Source organism: Echinops telfairi, unplaced genomic scaffold (assembly GCF_000313985.2).
Source record: "Echinops telfairi isolate 266 unplaced genomic scaffold, ASM31398v2 ScPeMD7_7404;HRSCAF=8442, whole genome shotgun sequence".
NCBI lineage: Eukaryota > Metazoa > Chordata > Mammalia > Afrosoricida > Tenrecidae > Echinops > Echinops telfairi.
This window is the reverse complement of record NW_022111304.1, coordinates 2,474,187-2,494,793: the sequence shown is the minus strand read 5'-3', so window position 1 is coordinate 2,494,793 and position 20,607 is coordinate 2,474,187. Positions and strand designations below refer to the sequence as shown.

The 20,607-nt window shown below is 47.2% G+C and overlaps 1 protein-coding gene across 2 annotated transcripts; it reads right to left on the bottom strand.

The window, feature by feature from the left end:
* Window positions 1-6,279: 6,279 nt before the first annotated feature.
* Window positions 6,280-12,896, bottom strand: ATP5MC2 (ATP synthase membrane subunit c locus 2). 2 transcript variants are annotated; one of them, XM_004716874.3, is made up of 5 exons: window positions 12,814-12,896; window positions 9,944-10,013; window positions 8,719-8,796; window positions 8,035-8,228; window positions 6,280-6,554 (listed from the first exon to the last, which is right to left on the bottom strand). In XM_004716874.3, exons 1-5 carry the CDS (start codon window positions 12,879-12,881, stop codon window positions 6,440-6,442), a joined length of 525 nt encoding a protein of 174 aa, XP_004716931.2. In that variant the 5' UTR covers window positions 12,882-12,896; the 3' UTR covers window positions 6,280-6,439. The 2 variants fall into 2 exon arrangements, with proteins under 2 accessions (XP_004716931.2, XP_045152295.1); XM_045296360.1 differs by lacking the exon at window positions 12,814-12,896 and adding an exon at window positions 12,063-12,231.
* Between the last annotated feature and the right edge of the window lie 7,711 nt (window positions 12,897-20,607).

Here is a 20,607-nt window from a genome sequence, read left to right as displayed (position 1 = left end):
TTTCCACTTGAGCCCCTGGTTTCAGCTCATTTTTCCCTCTCCCTCCCCGCTTCCTTCACTTTTTATCATAGTAAACTCATATAATATCTTTCAGCATAATATTCCACCAGGTTCATCCCCATTATGAGGTATTTCTCAGGTTCTTCATTAGGGTTCACTGTTGCACAGTGTCCAATTATGTGTGTACTGTAGTTTGGTTAACCATTCATCAACTGATGGACAGTGGCACACAGCTAACATGCAGTATAGCCGATGGGATGGTGTGTGACTTTTGAGATTACGTTATAAAAGCAGTACAGCTTCCTCCTTGCTCTCTCAGATCACTCACTCTAGGAAAAGTCCGTTATCATGTTATGAGGACATTCAAGTAGTCCCATGGAGAGAGCCAAGTGGTACGGAGAGGAGAATTCTTGCTAACAGCTGGGTGAGACATCTTGGATTGGGATCCTTGAGCCCGAGACAACTAGGATTGCGCCTCTGATCACCTTGTCTGCAGCCTCATGAGAAGGACCTCTTTCTCCTTCCTGCCTAGTGGCTGGTGAGCTCTAATCACCAATGTTTCAGATAGCAACAGAGCGCTCCACCAGGACTCAGTTTGGGTCAGGTGCAATCGAGGCCTAAAGGTACCAGGATGGATTAGAGGAGATGACCTCAGAATCCCTTTTCCTGTGGGATTCCTTAGCGAGATAGCTCTGTCTGGTCTTGCTGTGAACTGTAGCTTCTTTGGGAGATAGAACTAGTTTAAGGAGCAAAAGTACCCTCAAAGGCAGGCAGGTTGAGGCCGATGGTGGGTAAAGGGAGGAAAGGAAGGAGGCTAACAAAACTAGAGCCGGGCCAGATGCCTCAGACCTTCAGGCTTCCCAGCTTGCTTCCTGAGGTAGAAGATTTCGGTTAAGGGTTGTCCTCTTCCATAAGGAAACCCCAACAGAGGCCTCACCGGTCTTTGGAACGCCTAGTCCTTTCAGGCAGCGTCCTGGCCAAAGCAAACAATCCCAGCTCCACGATTGTGCTCTGGCTTGGGTAGGGGAGAACAAAGCTCCCTTTCTTTTGCCTCCCCAACTCTATGGCTCTAGCCAAAGGCACTGTTTACACAATCTTCCCTGGTGAAGAATTTGTTCCTTTTCTCTCTAGGTTGCTGCTGGAAAATATTGACTCCCTCCTTGCCTGCGCCTTTCCCCCAAACTCTGGACAGGAAGAGTGCCCAATACCTGATGCTCTCCCTCTGAGAAGCACATTTAAAAGTAGTGACTCCAATCTCTTTTGTGATGTGACGGAAAACCTAGAGTGTTCGTGGCAGAAAGCCCATCTGACGGGGACAAGAAGGAAGGCTAGAGAGGCCAGGAGTCTGAGTTCCCTCGATTCTGTTTATTCTGCCCTCTCGGATTCCCAAGAGATCTCTTTCCCAGGTCCATTTCCACAAGTAAATCAAATCAAAAGCCAGGGCCGCTTTAGGTTTCTTCTTTGAAAGGACGATAAGGTGGGCAGGATGGAAATCGTGTTTTGGAGTGTGAGAAGTTTTTCTTTAGCCTTTCATTTACCGCTGCCAGCTGCCCAGCTGTTTCCCCCAAGCCCCATCAACAAAAGCAAGAGGAAGAAAAGGAAACCCCAGAGTAGTGGTGTCTAATTTTAGCGCTGGCAGAGAACCCCAGTGTTAAGTTACTCTTGGTAAATTGGTAACTAAAAAACAGCGGAGATAGACAATTTACAGTGAGCTAGATCTCCAACAAGTAGCTTGAAAACCTAATTTAACCGATTTTTACAGCAGCTCAGGAGGCGGACCCTCGGCCTATGGCACACAAGGGAAGCCATTTGAAGCACGGGAGAGTTAACGAAAAGCCATTCCGTGAGTGATCTGAACCCAAGATTCTGGGACTTTCAATCTGACTCCACAGGACCAACTGCTTTTTGAAAATTGTATGCGTCTTCTGCGCGGCACAAAGTTTCCCTGAGCTAAATCCCCACTGACGTTTCTGTTGCTAGGGGAACTATGTGTTCGCTGTTTGTTACCCTCTGCAGCTGTTTTGGAAACTTAAAGTCCCTGTCCCAGTTGTTGGGAGATGTGTCTGGGAAAGGCTCAGGGGTAAAGAGGGGCTGCAAGGTTTTATTAAGGCTCAGATAACACCACTATACACAGACACACAGCGATCACAGCCACGTATCCCCCCAACAGGAACCGCAGGGTTGGTTGCCATAAAAACAGCTACAGAGTTCCTGGAAGGCTCTAATCCACACAGGTTAAAAATACCCATCTTGCGGGGCTGAGCCAGCTCAGCTGAGCCTGACCAGAAACCCAGGAACTGAGCAGGGGAGCAAAATGGACTGAGGGGTCGGCAAAATGCTACTTATCTGCAAGGTGACAGGGATAGTTATTATGAGAAGTAGATTAATTGCCTTTACTGAGAGATCTTAAAACTCTCCAGATTTATCTTTTTCTCTCCTCCAATGTTATCCTGGCCCTAAAGAGGGTTGGTAGAATGCAAGGAGTTTGGGTCACGGGTAAATTATCTTCCATTCTAGAGAACCTCAAGGATGAAGTGTCGTGTTTTTGAATCTCTACGCCTCAGTGTTCTCATCCATTAAAACAAGAAACAAAGACCTTCACACAAACAAAATGCTTTAAAACATAAGTTTAGCATATACTTCACACACACACACACACACACACACACACACACACACACACCAACTTGCCTAGTTAAATTTTCCTAAGCAATGAAATTAGGAGGCTGAGGGTCAGTCAAACCATGTGCTGTGCATCCATCCTTTCAATACAAGATTCAGATGAAACTTCACTCCTTTGACTGCAGATTGGAAGACTATACTTGCTAGTTTTCTACTGCTGTGTAACAAATTACCACTAAATTCGTTAGCTGAAAACAACATCATTTATGATCTCATTGTTATGTAAATTATAAACCCAAGCAGGCTCTGTTGCTTTCACAAGAGGTCTCACAAGGCCAAAGCCAAGGTTTCAGGCAAGTGGTTCTTATCTGAAGGCTATTAAGATTTTGAAAAAGACTCCATTTCCAAGTTCACGTAGTTCCTGGCAGAATTCAGGTCCTTGAGATTGTAGGACTGCGGTCCCCATTTCCTTCCTGGCTGCTGGATGGAAGGGAAACTCGGCTCTTAGATGCCAATCTGTGGTCCTTGCATACGGTCCCTTCTACTTTCAAAGCCGGCCATGCTGCAGCAAATGCTACTGCTTTATTTATTTATTTATTATTATTATATTTTTTTTAATGCTACTGCTTTGAATCTTTCTAATTCCCTTCCGCCACCGGCCAGAGAAAGATCTGTTTTTAAGGGCTTGTGTGATTAGATCAGGCTCACCCAGGTTATATCTTTATCTGAAAGTCAACTGGACCAGATACACAAAAGTGAAATTTCATCACACATGCTCTGGGGATTCCAGCAGGATATCTTTAGGAGTCATTTTTAGAAAGTCTGTCTACAGGTAAGAAGAAACCATCTCTTCTGGAAGACAGGCAGTGGGAACAAACTACCCTTAACCAACCGAGCCCCTGATATGAGAGGCTGCCCTGCTCCCTGGTATTCTACCCATAATGCCTTTGCCATTCCTAAAGTGGCTCTTTGATGACAATATAGAAACAATGCCTTGAGATAATACTCAGAAATAAAATAAATGTCAAGGAAGGCCTGAGGACATGTTTTAGGTTTCCTCATAAAGCAAGAACATCAAAGTTGTCTAGGACTGTGTCTTAAGAATACATGTTGAAAAATGCATGGTATTTTTAGATATGGCTCAATAAAGTTCCATTGCTCAAAACCTGGAGAACTGGAGCAATAGTCTCTCCTCACCAGTGAGATGTTACTACTTTTCCTCGGATTCCATTTGATTACTTCAGTCACTTCATTTCCTCTCTCTTAAATGGAGACACGGAACTGTCTCCAGGTTCCTTGGCACCAACTCAAATGAAATCACCAGTATTGTTCCTGAGCCTTCTCATCCTGAGGACCTTGAGAGTCTCCAACAAATAAATCCATCCCTGAAAGGGAGGCTGGAACTAGGCTCCTCATTACTGCTGTTTAGCATTTAGATGATTTTTGAAGGGCATCATTTACTTCTAATTAGGCTAGCACAAACCTATTGACACTCCTCCCCTGGCACTGAAGAAACACAACTGGTTCTTGAAGAGACAGAAGTCAGAAAAGGGAATTGGGCTTCATGACCTTCAGCATCCCATCCCTGGGTTCTCTCTCCAGATGCTTTAGGGCCAGACTTTGGACAGTCGGTTCCCTTTTTTATGACAATCAGAAAAGAGAGAAGCTACCTATAACATTCCTTTAATATGCTCTGAGCACCACAGAGCCTGAGAATAAAGCACTCTTCATTTATGGAAACTAGTCAGGTTTCACAATGACCAACTCATTACGTGAAAATAGAGGATGACCACATCAGATCACAGAACGGATCACAGATCACAGAACTGTCAGATCTCTGAGAATCATGGCCAAGTGACACATAGCCTTACCTATCATAGCCAGCATTAGTCTTGCCTTACACCTCTGTTGTTTTGTTAGTCAGATGTACATTATCAAGGTGCAGAACAGTAGTTTCTTACTATTGCGAGAAATGTCGGTGAGGTAATCATTAAGCGAGGAGCGGGTGGATAATAGATACACACTTAACTGTGATGGCATTATTCTTTCCAAATGCTCGGGGTACTTTTGTGTACTCTTGAATAATATCAGATAGGATAATCACCATCCAGAAACTGAGTTCCAAGAAAGTGACAGGTTAGTGGTCTGCCCAATGTCACAGGTGGCTCATGGGAGAACAGATATTAAAACTAGCCTCCTGATTTCAAGTCATGTGCTGTCTCTCAAACTAGGACAAGAAACAGATTGCATACCATAATGTTGTTCAGAGTTGGGGAGATGTGAAAGTTAGCTTGGACTTTCTCTACTAAAACGTACTAATTCTCTACCCAAAGTTGTTGGCAACTTGAGTTGCTAATGTACATCTCTTGGGGCACAGAGCTGCAAGGATCCAGGTTGCCTGGACACCTCGTGCAGATACTTGCTTCCAAGTTTCTTGCAGCAGCATCTCATCATTCACCTCAGAGAACACAAACAAGTGGGCCACTCAGAGGTTAGCCACTCCATTCCAAAGAAAGGGACAAGGCAAGAAAACAGACACCAGATGACTCAGAAAGCGGGGCAGGGACCACAGTGACAGAAGCTAAGGGAGGGCTCCCGCTCCAAATAGGTCGATACTTCCCACTAACACTTTGCTAAAGACAGGAAATCAGAACCTGCTCTTCTGTGGTCCACCATGAGGCCTAGAATCCGCCCCCACCCCCCAAAAAAAGATATCTGGGGGTACTACAGCAATCTGGAAACAAACCCTTGCTCACAACAGCAAAAGGGCAAAGGTGGATGGGGTTTGGTGGGGGTAAGCCTGTCCTGGACTTTGTCAAATGACCGAACCGAAAGAACTATTGAGATCGACTGTCATTTGTAAGTTACTTCATGTGAAAGGAAAACAGAAAAGCGTTTTCACTTTCTCCAGCTTTTAGTAGTTCCAAACTCTGGACCTGTTCTCGCTCCAACCGTGCCGTGGATGTGCTGTGCCCTCTTCTCATTGGTGGAGCGGGTTGTGATTCAGGAAGTGCCTATTGCCAGGGATGCAGAGAAGAGCATGGCGTAATCCTTACCTCAAGGAACCAACCATCTGATTTGCAAGCTGTCTCACACAGAGGCACCAGTTATGGCAGACCGTGTTATTCAGGGAGAAAAGGCCGAAAGTCTACAGCCGTAGGAAGGCATGAATACAGCTTGAAAGATGGCACGAACAGTCCATCCTGGGTGTGGTATATAGGAAGACAGCATTAAAACTGAGTGGTGGGTTTCTGAATAGGGAAATGACAATTCCAGTCCTGGATGACTGCTTGGAGGACTAGCCTAGCAGTTGTGGGTGGAAGTAAATGCTACTGGCAAGAGACTAGAGGCATAAGATCGGTCAAGGTTATTGCGACAGAAAGGACGGTGGCAGAGGGAATAGAGCCTACCAGTCAATACCTAATATCTAGTCAGTTCTGCAAGTCAACTCATTAATTGCTACTAACTCAATCCTTCAAAGCAAATAACCAGCCATTAGACTGCTCAAAATGGAGGACGTGAACACTTCCTAGAAGCAGAGAATAAGAAACCAGTGAGCCCAGACCCATGTTGGTTTTAGAACTAGCACCAGCCTCTAAGCCTTGTACTCTCACCAGGGCACTTAGCCAACTGTGGGGAAAGAATATACACAGGAGACTCAAGAAACATCTTTATTAATACAGTATTCATTTGTCTTCCCTCTGTCAAACCCTGAGCCAATTTCTTTCCCCGGGCTGCCTGGGGAGGTGCAGGGAAAGCAACATATAGGGCAGACGAGACGTGGGGCAGAGAACTAGGGGAGGTGAAGCAGGCTCCTTCACATGGCGAAGAGGATGAGGAAGGCCACCATCAGGCAGAAAAGCCCCATGGCCTCCGAGAGGGCAAAGCCCAGGATGGCGTAGGAGAAGAGCTGCTGCTTCAGAGACGGGTTCCTGGGGGGAAGGAGGGAAAAGACTGACTGTCTGGTCCACACGCAGCACACAACCAGAACATGACAGATAGGTTTGGGGAGAATTCCCTCTTAGAACTCATCTTATGTAATGAACCGTTCCGGGTGATATGATCATGTCCAAATTCTTGCTCTGGCACACAAAGGTGCTCTATGGCCTGAGCGAGGGGCACGAGTAACCCTGAATCCTTTCACATGATCCGGGAGAAACTTTACCTCCTCTAGTGAAGCAGCCCCATCACTGTTATCATTTAAGACCACCAGGCCTGGACACTGAAACCAGGATGGTAGAGGCAATCAGAAAGCAGGGTCAATCTAGAGTAATGATTTCAAACTTATACAGTAGCAGAACCCCAAAGTATGAAACAGCAAATCCAACTTAAAAGAAGTGAGGGATTTGTAAAGGTTTGTTTAGCCTCCTCTAATCTTAGGACAGTCTTTAGAGAGACATCATCTACATCCTAGGGTTATACAGAACACAATTTAACAATAAAATCCCCCTCACTGTTCTACAGGACAATGGGAGAACTGCTTTCTTCTACTCCAAAAAGAGTCCAAAGATTTTAGCCTGAAGAAGGAATAGTTTGTGGACGGGGTGGGGAGAGTGGCTTAGACGATAATAGACATTAACTATGGCAACTTTGAACATCAACATGTACACATTTCCCTCCTTCGGACCCCTCGGGGCACGTCAAGAAAGTACCACCAAATCTTAACAGAACACACAGGCAGGCAGGCTCCTTGTTTCACATAGATCCTGAAAAATAGATCCATTCCCCCAACAACATTAAGTGAGCCTGCTGGCCTCTTGAGGATTAATTTAGTTCTAACATGAATTGCTCTAAGTCAGCTGGGACCAAATTGTCCCGGGAGGCTGGCTGCAGAGGCGCTTTTCCCAGGAGTGAGAGGGGGAATTCCGGGGATGGGGGAAAACAGCAGTCAAGTTACTATGCTGGTTGAGGCTGTAGTAGACCAGGGAGCAAGTGTGCGTGTGTGAGAAAGGGCCAGGGAGCGAATATTTGAGGCATTGTGGGCTCAAATAGGAGGTTTCTGTTGTATAATTAAAAACACAAAACAAAACAAAAACCACCTTTAAAAATGTAAAAAGTTGAGAGTGTACAAGTGTACAAAAGCAGGTTGGCTCTTGGGTTTTAGATTGCCAGCCCCTGCTCTAGACTAAAGCTAGAAAATTCAGGAGAATTTTCTTCAATGTAAGAAAATTTTCTATACTTGCATTTCCAACAGGGATTAGCCAACTTGTGGCACCTGAGAACCTGAAATGTGGCTATGTGACTGAGAGATGGGACACCTGAAACTTCACCTAATGTTAACTCACTACAACTTGAATCCAAATAGCTGTATGTGGCTAGTAGCTACCATATATACGCTAGTACAGCTTACCAACACCAAATAATTCCACTCAGACTTTACGAAAGCTTATCAAAGGGACCAACTGATCTTACCTGGCATAACCAATGATGAGGCTCCCAAACACCGTCCCAATGCCAGCTCCAGAGCCTGCCACTCCAACTGTGGCAGCCCCGGCCCCAATGAACTTGGCAGCTGTGTCAATGTCCCTTGAGACGGTGCTGGTTTGGAAGCTGCGACTAGGGACGAGTGAGGTCTGGGAACGTGGGGCTGTCAAGCTGCTGAAGCGCTATGAAGAGGAGGTAGAATGAGAGCACACGATTTAGGGAAGTCTCTTGCTTTGTAAACTTTTTGCTATTTAAACCCTTTACAAGGTCAAATCCCAGTTTTCCTTGCAAATCAAAGATCTTTTTGACTTCCTGGAAAACTCCTTAAAATGTGGGTAAGCAGAGCTGCTTAGAAGTAAGAGGTGGATTTCAAATGCTTTCAAGAGTCAGGTGTGGTCTGGCCATCGAAGACGGAGGCCCCCGGCTGGGCCAGTGCAGAGAGATCTTTTTGGGACCTGGATGCTTCCAACTGACTGCTGAAAACTAAGCTGAAGACCCACAGAAACATCCCTGGCCCCATGCTGACTCACGCACATAGGGTATTTAAATGCCCCCACCACTTGCGGCAGTTTTGCTCCCTGATTATTGTCCTTGGCACTCCCCCTACTGGTTCTAGAAGGTAACCTTCCTCCCTCTATTACCACAGGCCTCAACTACCCCTATAATGCTTACCTCGTCCGACAGTGTCTCCGGCCGTTTCTGCACCAACACTGACAGTGGTCGGCTCAGCAGCTGGGAGGTGCTCCTGACCTGGTGGGCAGGAAGATGGAGACGGGTTCTGAATCATGGCATCATTACTTACAACCACAGGTAGGAGCTTCTCTTCTCTGTTGCTGCTTCCACCCTCACACTTAAACCAGAATCTTGACTCATTCTTCCTTAATCTAGCTCATTCTAGATTCAAGAACAACACCACTCCTCTTGCTTCCCGGGCACCTTCTGAGCCACAAGGCTTTATGTGCTTTTACAACGAAAGAAAACTAAACCCCGAAACATTTGCTTCACTCGACAAGCGACGAAGCTATATTGTTGAGTCCATTCAGCCTTCAACAAGACAACCGAGGATTGGGGCCGAAAGGGGCACCTTTCCTGAACACAGCCTTCTGGAAAATGGACACAAAGACCCATACTTCAAATGTCCCCTGGTGGTCCTTTCTGACCCTAAGCCCGGCAATATGGATTTTAAAGTCAGATGGTTTTAGATGCAAATCTTAGCTCTAGATCAGCTAGCTGTGTGACCTAAGGACAAGTGACTTAATCTCCTCTATCCACCCAGAGTATCATTTCTCAGGTTGTTTTGAGGAATACAGAGCTTGTGCACTGGTGGTAAACTCAGGGTCAGCCACATGGTAAACGCTGGGGGGGAGGGGGAGATCTACTAATAACATCGATCCTTTTCAGTTATAAATAAATGGATGAGTCAACCTATTGCCATGTCTTCCACCCAGCTGCTTCTGAGCTAGAAAACGTTTCCTATGTAGCTTAATGTATATTTTAGCTTTCCCATCAAATTTCACCTGGTTGTGGCTCTTTTCCAATACTGGGCAAGAGCCCACATATGGTGCCAATGCTGCCCACGTTACACTGGCTGCTTCATGTTCACTCAAGGCTGGCTGGGTTCCACTACGTAGGAACTCTTTTGTCTTGGGACGCAGAACAATCTTATCCTGGTCTACACTTTCATCTACTTTCCATCGAAGACGGCTGAATGAGAGGAATTACCTAGCCCCTCGGGGACATGGGTTAGAGGTGCCGTAAGCATCCACTCTCTTCTCTCAGGCCACCACAGCAAAAGGCCTTTCCTTCTCCCAAACCTTCACCTTCCTCCGACCACCCTGTGAGGAACAGGGTCTGATGGCAAGGAGACAGGATGCTCCTCCAAATGGCAGATACTCACCAAGGAAGGGGTGGAGACGAATTTGGCGCAGGCGTACATTTTTAGGGGATGAGGGGCAGTAGCAGGCGAGCTGGAATTACAGAAGCGGCATGGCATCATACACATTGTCCTCACTAAACGGCATCATGAGCAGAAAAGTCCAGAGTAGAGTGACTTACCTTCAGTCAGCGGCAGAAACATAATTAGAAACCCTGAAATCATTTCCTCCTGAGACCCCACAGCTTCTAAGATATCCTTATAATCAAATGGCCTCCCCTAGCCTGAGCAAGGTGCTATGCAATCCTAGCTTTAGGACCAGTAACCCACCTCCGTAGCTTCACACATTGGGATGCTCAGAGAGATTTTCCCCAGACTGTCCACTGCCTGTTTTTTAGCTCCTACTCCAAACTTCATTGCCTTGACCATTAAAGAAATAAAAGGCAACTTAAAAACTGGAATCTTTATATTCTAGAGATAGCTGTTGGAGGCTAAGGCACTGGAAGGTCTCCAATGATCTTTTTTTACTGAATAACTGAGAAATATTTTATCACTCAGAACACTTCTATTTCCTGTATTAGCAGTTTAGGGCAGATCTGTGAGAAACCCTATCAAAACTCTAATTAGTAGTGACTAAATATTCTTTTCACCGTCACACAATTTTGTATCCCCATTTAAAAACAGTCCTGGCAATAGCAGGTGTCTACGTTAAGGTGACCAGATTTTAACATTGGTAAAGCGGGACCCCATTGATAAAACTCATATCCTGGCGAAATAGCCACATGGCAGCCGAAAACTGTATACCCTAGCTTGTCGTGCAATCTTTCTAAAAATCGGGACTTTTAAAAAAAGCCGCGGAATGCGGGGAAAAATTGTTCAAAATCGGGACTGTCCCGCCAAAAGCGGGATGTCTGGTCACCTTACTCTTAAGTTGACAGACCTCAACTTCGCTGAGATATGGTGAGTGCAAGATATGGGAAACCTGGGGCTTCCCAAAGTGGAGTGAGAGGTCCACCTGGACCAGAATCACCTGGCGGGTGGGTGGTGAGGTTAAAAATGCTGATTGCTGGGCTCCCCCCCTTAGACTGAAGTAGAGTCTCCTAGTCAAGTACACTCCGGGGATAGAGACCAAGTATCTGCATTTCAAACAAGCTTAGCACATGCTTCTTACATGTACTTCATTGGAGAGACACAGTGTGTGTTTTCTAATAAATCTTTGGCTGACAGAGTAATTACTTTGGCCCTTGCTTAAGTAATGAATTGTATTCAAGACTGTCCCAAGTTCCACCCCCACTGAATCCAGAACTTGTTACTTTTAGATTAATGGGTGCCTTCAAACATTAGTCCTGTCTAGAACTCTTGCCTTCTGCACACGAGGGGGTTTCAGAAAGTTCGTGGCCAAATCCCATTATCTCCCAACTTCATTTTCCATGAATTTTTTGATACCCCTCATATATAAATTAAATCCAATGTCGAGGTTTTCACACACCAAAAGCCAAGCTTTAGAGCTTAAAATTAAAAAGTAGGGTTTTTCCCCTCTCTCAATAAGTAATTAAACCTCAATACCCTTGTTTGTAAAATGTGACACGCAGGAGAATTAGATGAGGTAACATTTATCTCCCAAACCAAACTCAGCGCCCTCCACTGAGTCCGTCCCAACTCATCGCGACCCTGTAGGGCGAGGTAGAACTGTCCCTGTGAATTTCTCAGACTATAACTCTTTAGGAGAGTAGAAAGCCTCATCTTTCTTTCTCAGGAGGCGCTGCTGGTTTCTAAATGCTGAGTTTGCAATCTGAGTTTGCAGAGCCCGCGATGCCACCAGGGCTCTGTTCAACGTAGATGTAAAGCGCTTAGAGATGCTTTAAGCCCACAATAAGGGTGACAATCAAGGTAGCCTGAGTGACAGAACCATGGTGGTTTGGAACTCTGCTGCTGAAAGGTCAGCAGTTCAAGTCTACAAGTTACTCCTGGGCTTCCACAGACCTGTGGCCTTGAAAACCCTTGGGGGCAGTTCTACTCTGTCCTGTCGCCACTATGAGTGGCGATGGACTGGGGGGTTTCTGGTTAGGGTAAGGGGCACTTCCCATTGGTTGCTTAACCTGGACAAGTTTGCAATCGTTTGCCTGTAGCCCCTTGGACACACCAAGAATCTGCGCTGCTCAATCATCATCAGCCTCTTCCCAACTTAATCGTGCCCTTGCTTAAATCTTTTCCTCCTGAAGGCTGTCCAGCTGGCCAGTGGACAGTCCTCTTACGCCGGCCCGTCAGCTAACGGAAGCCCGTGCTTCTCAGGCCACCACTTGTGCATGTCCTCAACGCCCCCGGGGTGCCAAGATAGGCAGAGGACTGGCAGGCCTGGGCTCTCGCAGGCACAGCGTGGAATGGCCGCTCGGTCCACTTCACCGCCGTCACGGTTGAGGTTTAAAGGGAGGGCTGCCGACTAGCGGGCGCGGTTTAGACGACCCCTTCTCTCCTGGGCCCGGGCACCTCCGGTTCTGAGGCCGAAAGTCAGGGGCGGGTCCAGAGCAAGGAGGGGACTCGAGGAGAGAAGGCAGCGTGCGGGCTCGACGACTCTGAAAGGGGCCGCGGCTGAGCCAAGAGCGTGTGGAAGGTCCGTCCGCACCGGGGGAAAGCAGCACTCGGGTTCTCACGCCCGCCGGCTCCCAGGCACCCTCCCCCCGCGAGAGACCCAAGATGGCGCCAGGCCCGCGGGGCTGGAGGTCACCGACACGCGGAAGGGGGAGCCCTAAGGCGCGGCCATACCGGCAGCTGGGGCGGGCGCGAAGACTGGGGCGAGCGCATGCAAAATCAAGGCCTTAAAAGCAGCAGCGCGAGGTCGGGTGCCCCACGCGCGTGCGCGGCGCAAAGCGGGCGGCGAGGCCCCAAGGCCTTACCTGCTCCTAGTGCAGAGAAGTCGGAGAGGGGGAAGGGCGGGGAGAGCGGGAGGGGAGGCTCGACGCATGCGCAGCCCAGGCCAACGAGTCGCTCGGCTGGATAGAATGACTAAAGCGAGGACTGCGGGCCGGGGCGCTACAGCGCCACCCGCCAGCTCGGTGGCTCCATCCGGGCCAGTCGCTCCGCCTGGCGTTTGAGAGGAGAAACTGCAGGCCGAGCCGATCGTGGGATCTGCCCTGAGTTGGAATCACGGACCCGCGTGCCCTTTCCGAGCATGCGCAGTCACGTGCCGCCCCCCGCTCCAAAAAAAAAAAAAAATCTACCCAGAAAACTGGTGTTAAATAGCATAAACTCGAGATTGAGATGCACTGTCCAAAATGGAACAGGAGTAAAATGAAACCACTGGGCTCTTGCTTGCCGTCCCCCCAGACCCTGGCATGGTTGGATGAGAAATGCATTCAGTGGGTGAATAGTGGGCAAAGGTGCCAGCTGCTTCTGGTTGGTGGCTTGTTGTTCTCCCCCTTATTCCGGTGATCAGTTTTGAGGTGCGGAAATCGGCATCAACGAGCCAGAGTACAGGAGCTAAAGAATGACTGAAGGATGATCCCTGCACCCTGATCCTAAACCTGGTTTTAGGCCCTGACGTCGCGAGCTCACCCTGGGCGTGCCCAAGCTTCTATGGAGAAGCCCCCTTTACGAATGTTAGGACGAGTGGTACCCTCCTGCAAGCCCCTCGCCTGGCCTTCTCCCTTGTGCCCTTTCGCTCCTCCTTCCCTGGGGGAAGGACGTGGCTTCCCGAGCCACGTCTCTCGCTGCAAACCACCTTGCCTCCCAGACTGGGTCCGCCCGGGCCTTGGGGATGGACAGGGCAGCAAGGCCTCCGCAGCGCCCGCCGCCGTCGGGACGGCGGGCTCGAAGGGAAGCCCGAGAAAGACAGGAGAAGCTCCTAAACCCCCATAAAAAATAAAAAGAACGCCGCGGCTGTAAATAAAGCCAAATCCGCCGCCCTCCGAGGGGCCGTTTGTCCTCCCCTCCTTGGCCCCGTCCTTCCCGCCGCCCCTGCCGGCTCCGGGCCCCGCGGCGCCCCGGCCCCGAGCTCCTCCATTTAATCGGATTTGGGAGAAGGGGAGGATAAATCACGGCAGCAGCTTTACGGTCCCGGAGGAGAGGCGAGCCGCAGCCAGGCACACCCCGGCCGGCGATAAAAAGCGCCGCTGAAAGCCCACCGAGCAATTTCCCGGGACCCCGAGCGACGCCATTACAGGAATGTAATTTTGCCCGGATGAGGCCCCGAGTTTAATTATCCTCGCGGAGGAATTTCAATGCGGCCAATCCATCTTGCAGGCGGGCGGCAGAGGGATTTATATGGGCCCGTTATTTCACACCGAACCTCCATCTGCATTTTTATGGCCCTGAGCTTCTTTCGGAAAGGGAGGGTTGGGAGTGGGGAGCGATCGGAGAAGCGGTCGGGAGAAGAGTGGGGGCACGTCCCACTTTTCCTAAATCCGAGATCCCAGCTCCGTTAAGAGCCTCCCAAGGTCCCCTGAAATGCCTACATCTCTCCCGGGTTCCCGTGGATGAGTGGAGGGTGGGGGAGCTAAGGAAGGAAGCTGGCACCCTGGGGAATCCATCAATCAACAGGTATTTGCCAGGAAGCAAACGGTGCCAGGCTCCTTGCAAGATGTCAGGCGGAGGGGAAAGGCAAGTTAGCAAGGGACTTGTCCCCGGGGCTCCCAGACGCCCGAGCAGAATTCACTTCAGCTCTTAGCATTCTTCCTCTGAGGCAGAAAGTTCAGTTACCAGGAGCCGCCATCACCAGGAGCGTTGCAACCACAGACATCCCTTACCATCCCAAAGGGGCCTCCGTGAGCGGGCCTGGTGGGAAGCTAATGCTGACTGCTCCCCAAAGTTGTGGCAGCCTGCGATGGTTTTCCACTTTACCGGAGTGGGCTCCGCATTCAGACCCACCTGGCTTCCCAAACCTCTGTGACCTTGGGCAGGCTGTTAACCCCTCTAAAGCGATTTCCTCTTCCGTAAATGGGGACTAATACAAATGCCTATGTCGGGGTGAATATTGGGATAACATAGCAATAACCCAAAGACCAAACCCATGGCCATCAAGCCTGTTTCATCTCACGGTGACCTTGCAGGACACAGTCGAGTCGCCAAGGCTGTCATTTATCTGAAGCAGACTGCCACAACTTTCTCCCCGCCTACTGCCAACCTTTCGGTTAGCGACCCAGCTGCTGCGTCACCAAGGTGCCACCAGCCCTCGCGGATCCTCAATAAGAGTCAGTAAATGCTAGCGATTATTAGCAACGAGTATTGCAATTCCATTCAGCACTGCTACCTAGATAGATGGATCGTTCTTGCCAGTGCCCGGCCACGATGTCTCCTGCAACCGACTGTACTATCACTGAACTTTTTCACCTACATACATTAGGCAAAGGCAGATTATTTGACAAGTGTGTGGTTTAAAGTTTGTGGGGAGGGCTGAGAATCCTTGGGGCGTCTGTTGCTAAGCATTCTGAAGCACAGCATTAGATGAGGAGGGAAGTGGTCGTTGGAGGTATGTGAGGGATAAGGTGAATTTGAAAAGACCAAAAATGATACAAGATTAGGCTGAGCGTCTCGGGATGTTTCTAACCGTGATCTTGAGGAATTATTCTTCTTTCATTTCACTGAGGAAAAGCTGGGGCCCAGGAAGGAAAGGGTGTGGAGTCAGAACCAGCCTTTCCAATCAATCCCTTTCTTTTGCTACCAGACCATGTAACAAGGTTGGTCTGATTGGCCAGTTCTTCTAATGACTGCTAGTGGCAGATTCTGACTGGTTAGCAACTCCCTGCACAGTGATGACGGGGGAAATGAGATGGATCTTCTCTGTCTCAGGATTGGTTAAATACCTTCCGGTGGGGAGGGAGGCAGAGACTCATTTTAATTGACTGGATGGGCTAGGAAGGAGGTTCAGCATCTTCCATATAGAAATTCTGAAGTGTTCTTTTCTACAAAGGTCACCAAGAAAAAAATCTTGATTGGCTCATGAATGTTCGCCTTTAGATGGGAAACACAGTAGCTACGAGGAGAAAAATCAAGAGACTCATTCAGGCATGCCACCGTTTCATCTGAAACCCCAAGTAATGAGAGAAACTTAAGAAGGATAAACAGAGAAACAGAAATGCAAAGGAAAAAAATCGCAAAATTCATTTATTTTCCATTCTCTACGGCTTGATTTTACCGTGGCCCCGTCGAGCTGCTAACCTGAAAAAGGGGCAGTTTAAACCCAGTCGTCACAATCAGGAAAAAGCCGTGGTAATCTGTTTCCATAGACATCCCAGCCTGGGAAATTTTATGGGTCTGTTCTACTCTGTCTTATAGGGTCAATATGAGCCAGTGCCACATTGTTGGGTATTTTTGTTGTTGTTTGTTTGTTAGTGGTTTAGGATGAAGCAACCTTATGATGCATTTTTGCAAGGTTTGATGTTGCCAACCTCTGGCTAGTACCAAACCTGCTATTAACTAGTTCTGTTTTCCTCATTTAGAAATGCAAGCTATGGGAGTAAGTGAACTCTCAGGTTCTTTTCATTCATTTTCCAGAAATTTAATAAAGGCTGAAGTAATGCTTTTGCACTGCCAATAAGACTTTTCTTGAGCACTTCTATGTGTTTGTGATCGTCAGTTTCAAGCTCGTGGGGCTGTTGTTGATGGACGGATGCTGATGGATAGACTTCCTACTTTCCTTTGCTAAATCAGGACAGCAGGACTGTGAACCTCCTTAGTGAATTAACCCCCCAACTCCTAGACAAAGAAAATAGTAAATAGAAGACAAAGACTCTTAGGTGTCTAGGCTGAGGTCATACAAATAGCAAAGCCATTGGCTGCTTATTGAAAGGTTAGCATTTTAAACCTACCAGAAGGACTTTGGAAGAAAGGCCTAGTGCTAATGCTTTGATGGGATCACAGCTGTGGAAGCCCTAGAAGGCACAGTTCCAGTCTGCCACAGGGGATGGGGTTGCAATGAGTTGGAATTGACTCCTTGGCAGCAGATAAGGAGGAGATCAGTGGGAAAGTCCTCGGCAGATGGGTGACCAAGAACGTTTTTTTTATCGAGGAAGAGGCTAAGTTCCTTTGAATTCATATGATGAATTTGCATTTATTCCACATATTTATACAGGAGCCATCAGTAAGCTCTATGTGAACAGATTTAGTCCCGCCTATTTGGTGACTTCCAAGCTAAGGAAGACACACAAACATAACAAAAAAAAATAAAAGGTATTGAGCTATATTGTGAAGAACTGTGGACAGCAGGATCTGAGGTGTCGATTTTGGGATAAAAAAACCACATCAATTGTCCTTGAATTGATTCCAGGGCATAATGTTCCTCTGTGTGTCAAAGAGCTGTGTTCCATGAGTTTCAGTAATTACTAGGGCTTTCTTACAAGGTCTCTTTGTGTGGATTTGAACCTCTGACGTTTCATCCCCAGCCAAGTATATTAACCACTTGCATCACCTGGAACTCCTAGATTTGGGGAGACTATGAATTAATTATGTGGCTTTGAGGACATTATGTTATCTCTCTATGGATTTTGTTTCTAGGGCCATAAACTATAAGAAGGCACTAGCAGATTACAAATTTCTTTTTCAGCCTCAAATATGTATTAAGTAGCATCAGTCTGACTTCCCTGGTCTGCCCTCGCCTCCTGTGGCTTCAATAAATCAATAAATATTTAGTAAGCATCTATGCTACAAATTGTGAATGGGAATAAAAAAAGAGAAAGCACTATTCCTTGTCTTCATCGTGGATAAACTTGTGTCACCTCCAAGTGGGTGTCAGTTCAGCTGGGCCATGATTCTCAACTTTTTGCCAGTTGTGGACTGATGCAATTTGACAACTTTGTAGTGATAGGACCCTCCCCACAACAGGGGCTGATGTGAGGGGATAAGGTGAGATGCAACACCCTTACTAATATCATCGCTCTGATTGGATGTAAGGGAAGTTTTCCTGGCATGTGGCCCACCTCACTTTTGATCTTAAAAGAGAGCAAATAAAATCAAACAGAGATCAAGGAACCTGACTTCCACTGTGGTAGTTACATAATCTGCTGTTGAGTTGAGACTATTAAGTGTGAAGGGGTGGAGTTTAACCTGTCAGTCAGGTCGCAGCTTGGTGCCCTCATTTGGAGGTGCATTGGAGATAAATAGCTCACTGGAGGCCAGATACACTCACTCCCTGTAAGACATTCTTGTTGACAAGCCACATGGAGCTACACTGATTGAGCCAGCGCTATGCTGGTGCTGAAGGAGCCACATGGAGACTCACGCCAGCATTGAGATAGTTCTACCACTACTGGATCCACAAGGCTTTCCACCCACGGGTCTGTGATCTTCCTGCATTTGGCGTCATTGCACGGCTGTGTGAGTCTAAAAAGGAATTTATGGACTGGTATCGACATATGGGGTAATATCAGACTTTTGGGGTAATATGGACTTGATCAGGACTGGGATGGGATATTTTCTTAATGTACACTTGCTTTTTGATATAAAGTTCTCTCTTACACACATATGATTGTCTATGCATTTGTTTCTTTAGTCAACCTATACTAACACAACCACCAAGAAAGAAGAGCTTGGAGTGGCGCCCATTCTTTGGACCCAGGGTCCCTGTGCTAGGAACCTTCTAGACCCAGGAAAAGATTGGTACCAAGACACATAGAGATCTTCAAGGAACACTGGGCCCACACATGCTGACAGGCGACAAAGACCTTCCTCTTAACCTGTGAGCCCACAGGGGAAAAAAGCACCTGAATTTGAACAGGACAGCCAGCCTCATAAACTGGGAAAGAATACTTTTCTGTTTGCTGACACTTTCCACTTGTGATTTTTTTGTTAAGACAAATGGTAAAATCACTAAGATGCACGCTTAAATGCTTATGAATGTGCAGCAGGATTTAAGAGGTTCTTTGGATAAAGTCGGGGACTCAGGATGACTCCCAGCCGGACTTCATCAATGGAGCACCATAATTAAGTTAGGGGCTTTATTTCAAAGAATGTTAAAAATCATTTTAGTGGCATATAATTCACATACCATATAATTCTATCAAGAAGAGTTGTACAATCATCACCACATCAATTTTAGATAGATGATTTCTTTCTTAAAAATTAAAAAATAATTAGGTGAATAAAAAAAGAAAGTAAGCAATATATAGTCACTCATTCAACATACATTTATTAAGCTTCTATTATGCACCAGATGCTATTCTAGGTGCTGGGAACACAAGCAGCAACAAAGCATAATACCGGCATAAAAACTCCATGCCAAAAAAAGATGTGTGCTTTCTCAGATGATATATTTTACATAGATGATGAAACAGAATAAAAAGGGCACCCCATGAAGCCATGCCCCACCCAATTTAAGAAAGCAACATTCTAGCACTACGGAAGGCTCCCCTGTTCTCTTCTCCTGTAAGAACCCCATCTCCAGCCTCCTGAATTTTATGGTTATCATTTCTTTTCCAAAATATTGCCACATGCTCTCTATTTTGGTTCCCTCCCCCTACCCTTTCCCTTTTCTTTTCTTCCTTTTCGTAAAAAGGCATTCAGAGGGTTTGTAGACTTTTTAAGAAGAACACTTTTTCTTGTGAATTCAATGAAGGTGTCCCGAGCGGACGGTAGTCTTCCTTTCCACAATTCATACACATTCTGGTCCAGCTCCTCCACTGCGTCCCCTCGGGGGACCACCACGGGCCCTGTCTTCCCCGTGCTTCCTGCTTCCGTTCCTCCCTTTCCAGCCCTCTGAAAGTTGTCCTTGGGTAAATGCTGCCCTTTGGATCTGAAGTGGTTATTGATTCTAACACAGAAGTGAGTTCAGTCCCAGCCCTGAGGGTAAAGGCATGCTCCTGAGGATCCCAGCAGTCTCTATCCAGCTAGCAGGTCTCGGTTTAGGACTTTGAGTTCTGCTCCACCTTTTCCTCTCGCTCTATCCAGGGCACTCTAATAGGATCCTTTGTGCAGCCGTTGTAAGTGGCACCAGCTCATTCTTTTGGAGCCTAATGTTTTCATGACTCATTAGTCCATTTGGACTAATTGCTTCCATAGATCTTCCGGTTTTATCATTCTTCTTTCCTTCAGTTGGGTGTGAACAGTCCTGGCACCTGAGATAGCTGTTCACAAGTTCTTATCACTCCTATCCCTACTCCCCAAATTAGGATGTAGAACATTGTCTTTGTGAATTGTGTTATGCCAATTGACCTTGGTGTCCTCCAAACCATGGCTTGATCCCCCAGGACCAATGACTCAGGTGTTTGACTCGAAGAAGTTTTCATACTTCAGTCCTCTGTATGCTCCACCACAGTCATGGAGCGAGAGTAAACACACATCTACCAATATTCTTGGTCAAACCTATATGCATTTGCGGGTCTACTCCCACTCGCCCTTTCCCACCTGTTCAGCCTGTGTGACTAGCCTAGCATGTTTGTACACTTCTTTGACGTGTTCTCTTCACTTAATATTATCTTTCTAAGATTTATGCATGTTGATGTAGGTGTGTGCTGTCTGAATGATTTCAACGTATAGCAACCCTATGGGACAGAGTCAAACTGCTCATAGGGTTTCCTAGGCTGCAAAATTTACAGGCCCAGAGCACCTGCTTTGTTTGTTTCTTTAGTCTCTCCCATGGAATTGCGAGTGGGTTAAAATGACTGCCCTTTTGGCTAATGAGCCGAGTGCCTTAACCACTGTGCCACACGCCTTCTGTTGTCAGAGGCTACTGAGTCCATTCCAACTCAAAGCGACCCTCT

Excerpts from the sequence above, each read along its gene's own strand:
- ATP5MC2 (XM_004716874.3), bottom strand. The coding sequence starts at position 12,881 with ATGCGTCGAGCCTCCCCTCCCGCTCTCCCCGCCCTTCCCCCTCTCCGA. Across the intron at positions 10,014-12,813 it reads CTTCTCTGCACTAGGAGCAG|CTCGCCTGCTACTGCCCCTC; the intron begins GTAAGGCCTTGG and ends CTGTAATTCCAG. Across the intron at positions 8,797-9,943 it reads TCGTCTCCACCCCTTCCTTG|GTCAGGAGCACCTCCCAGCT; the intron begins GTGAGTATCTGC and ends CCTGCCCACCAG.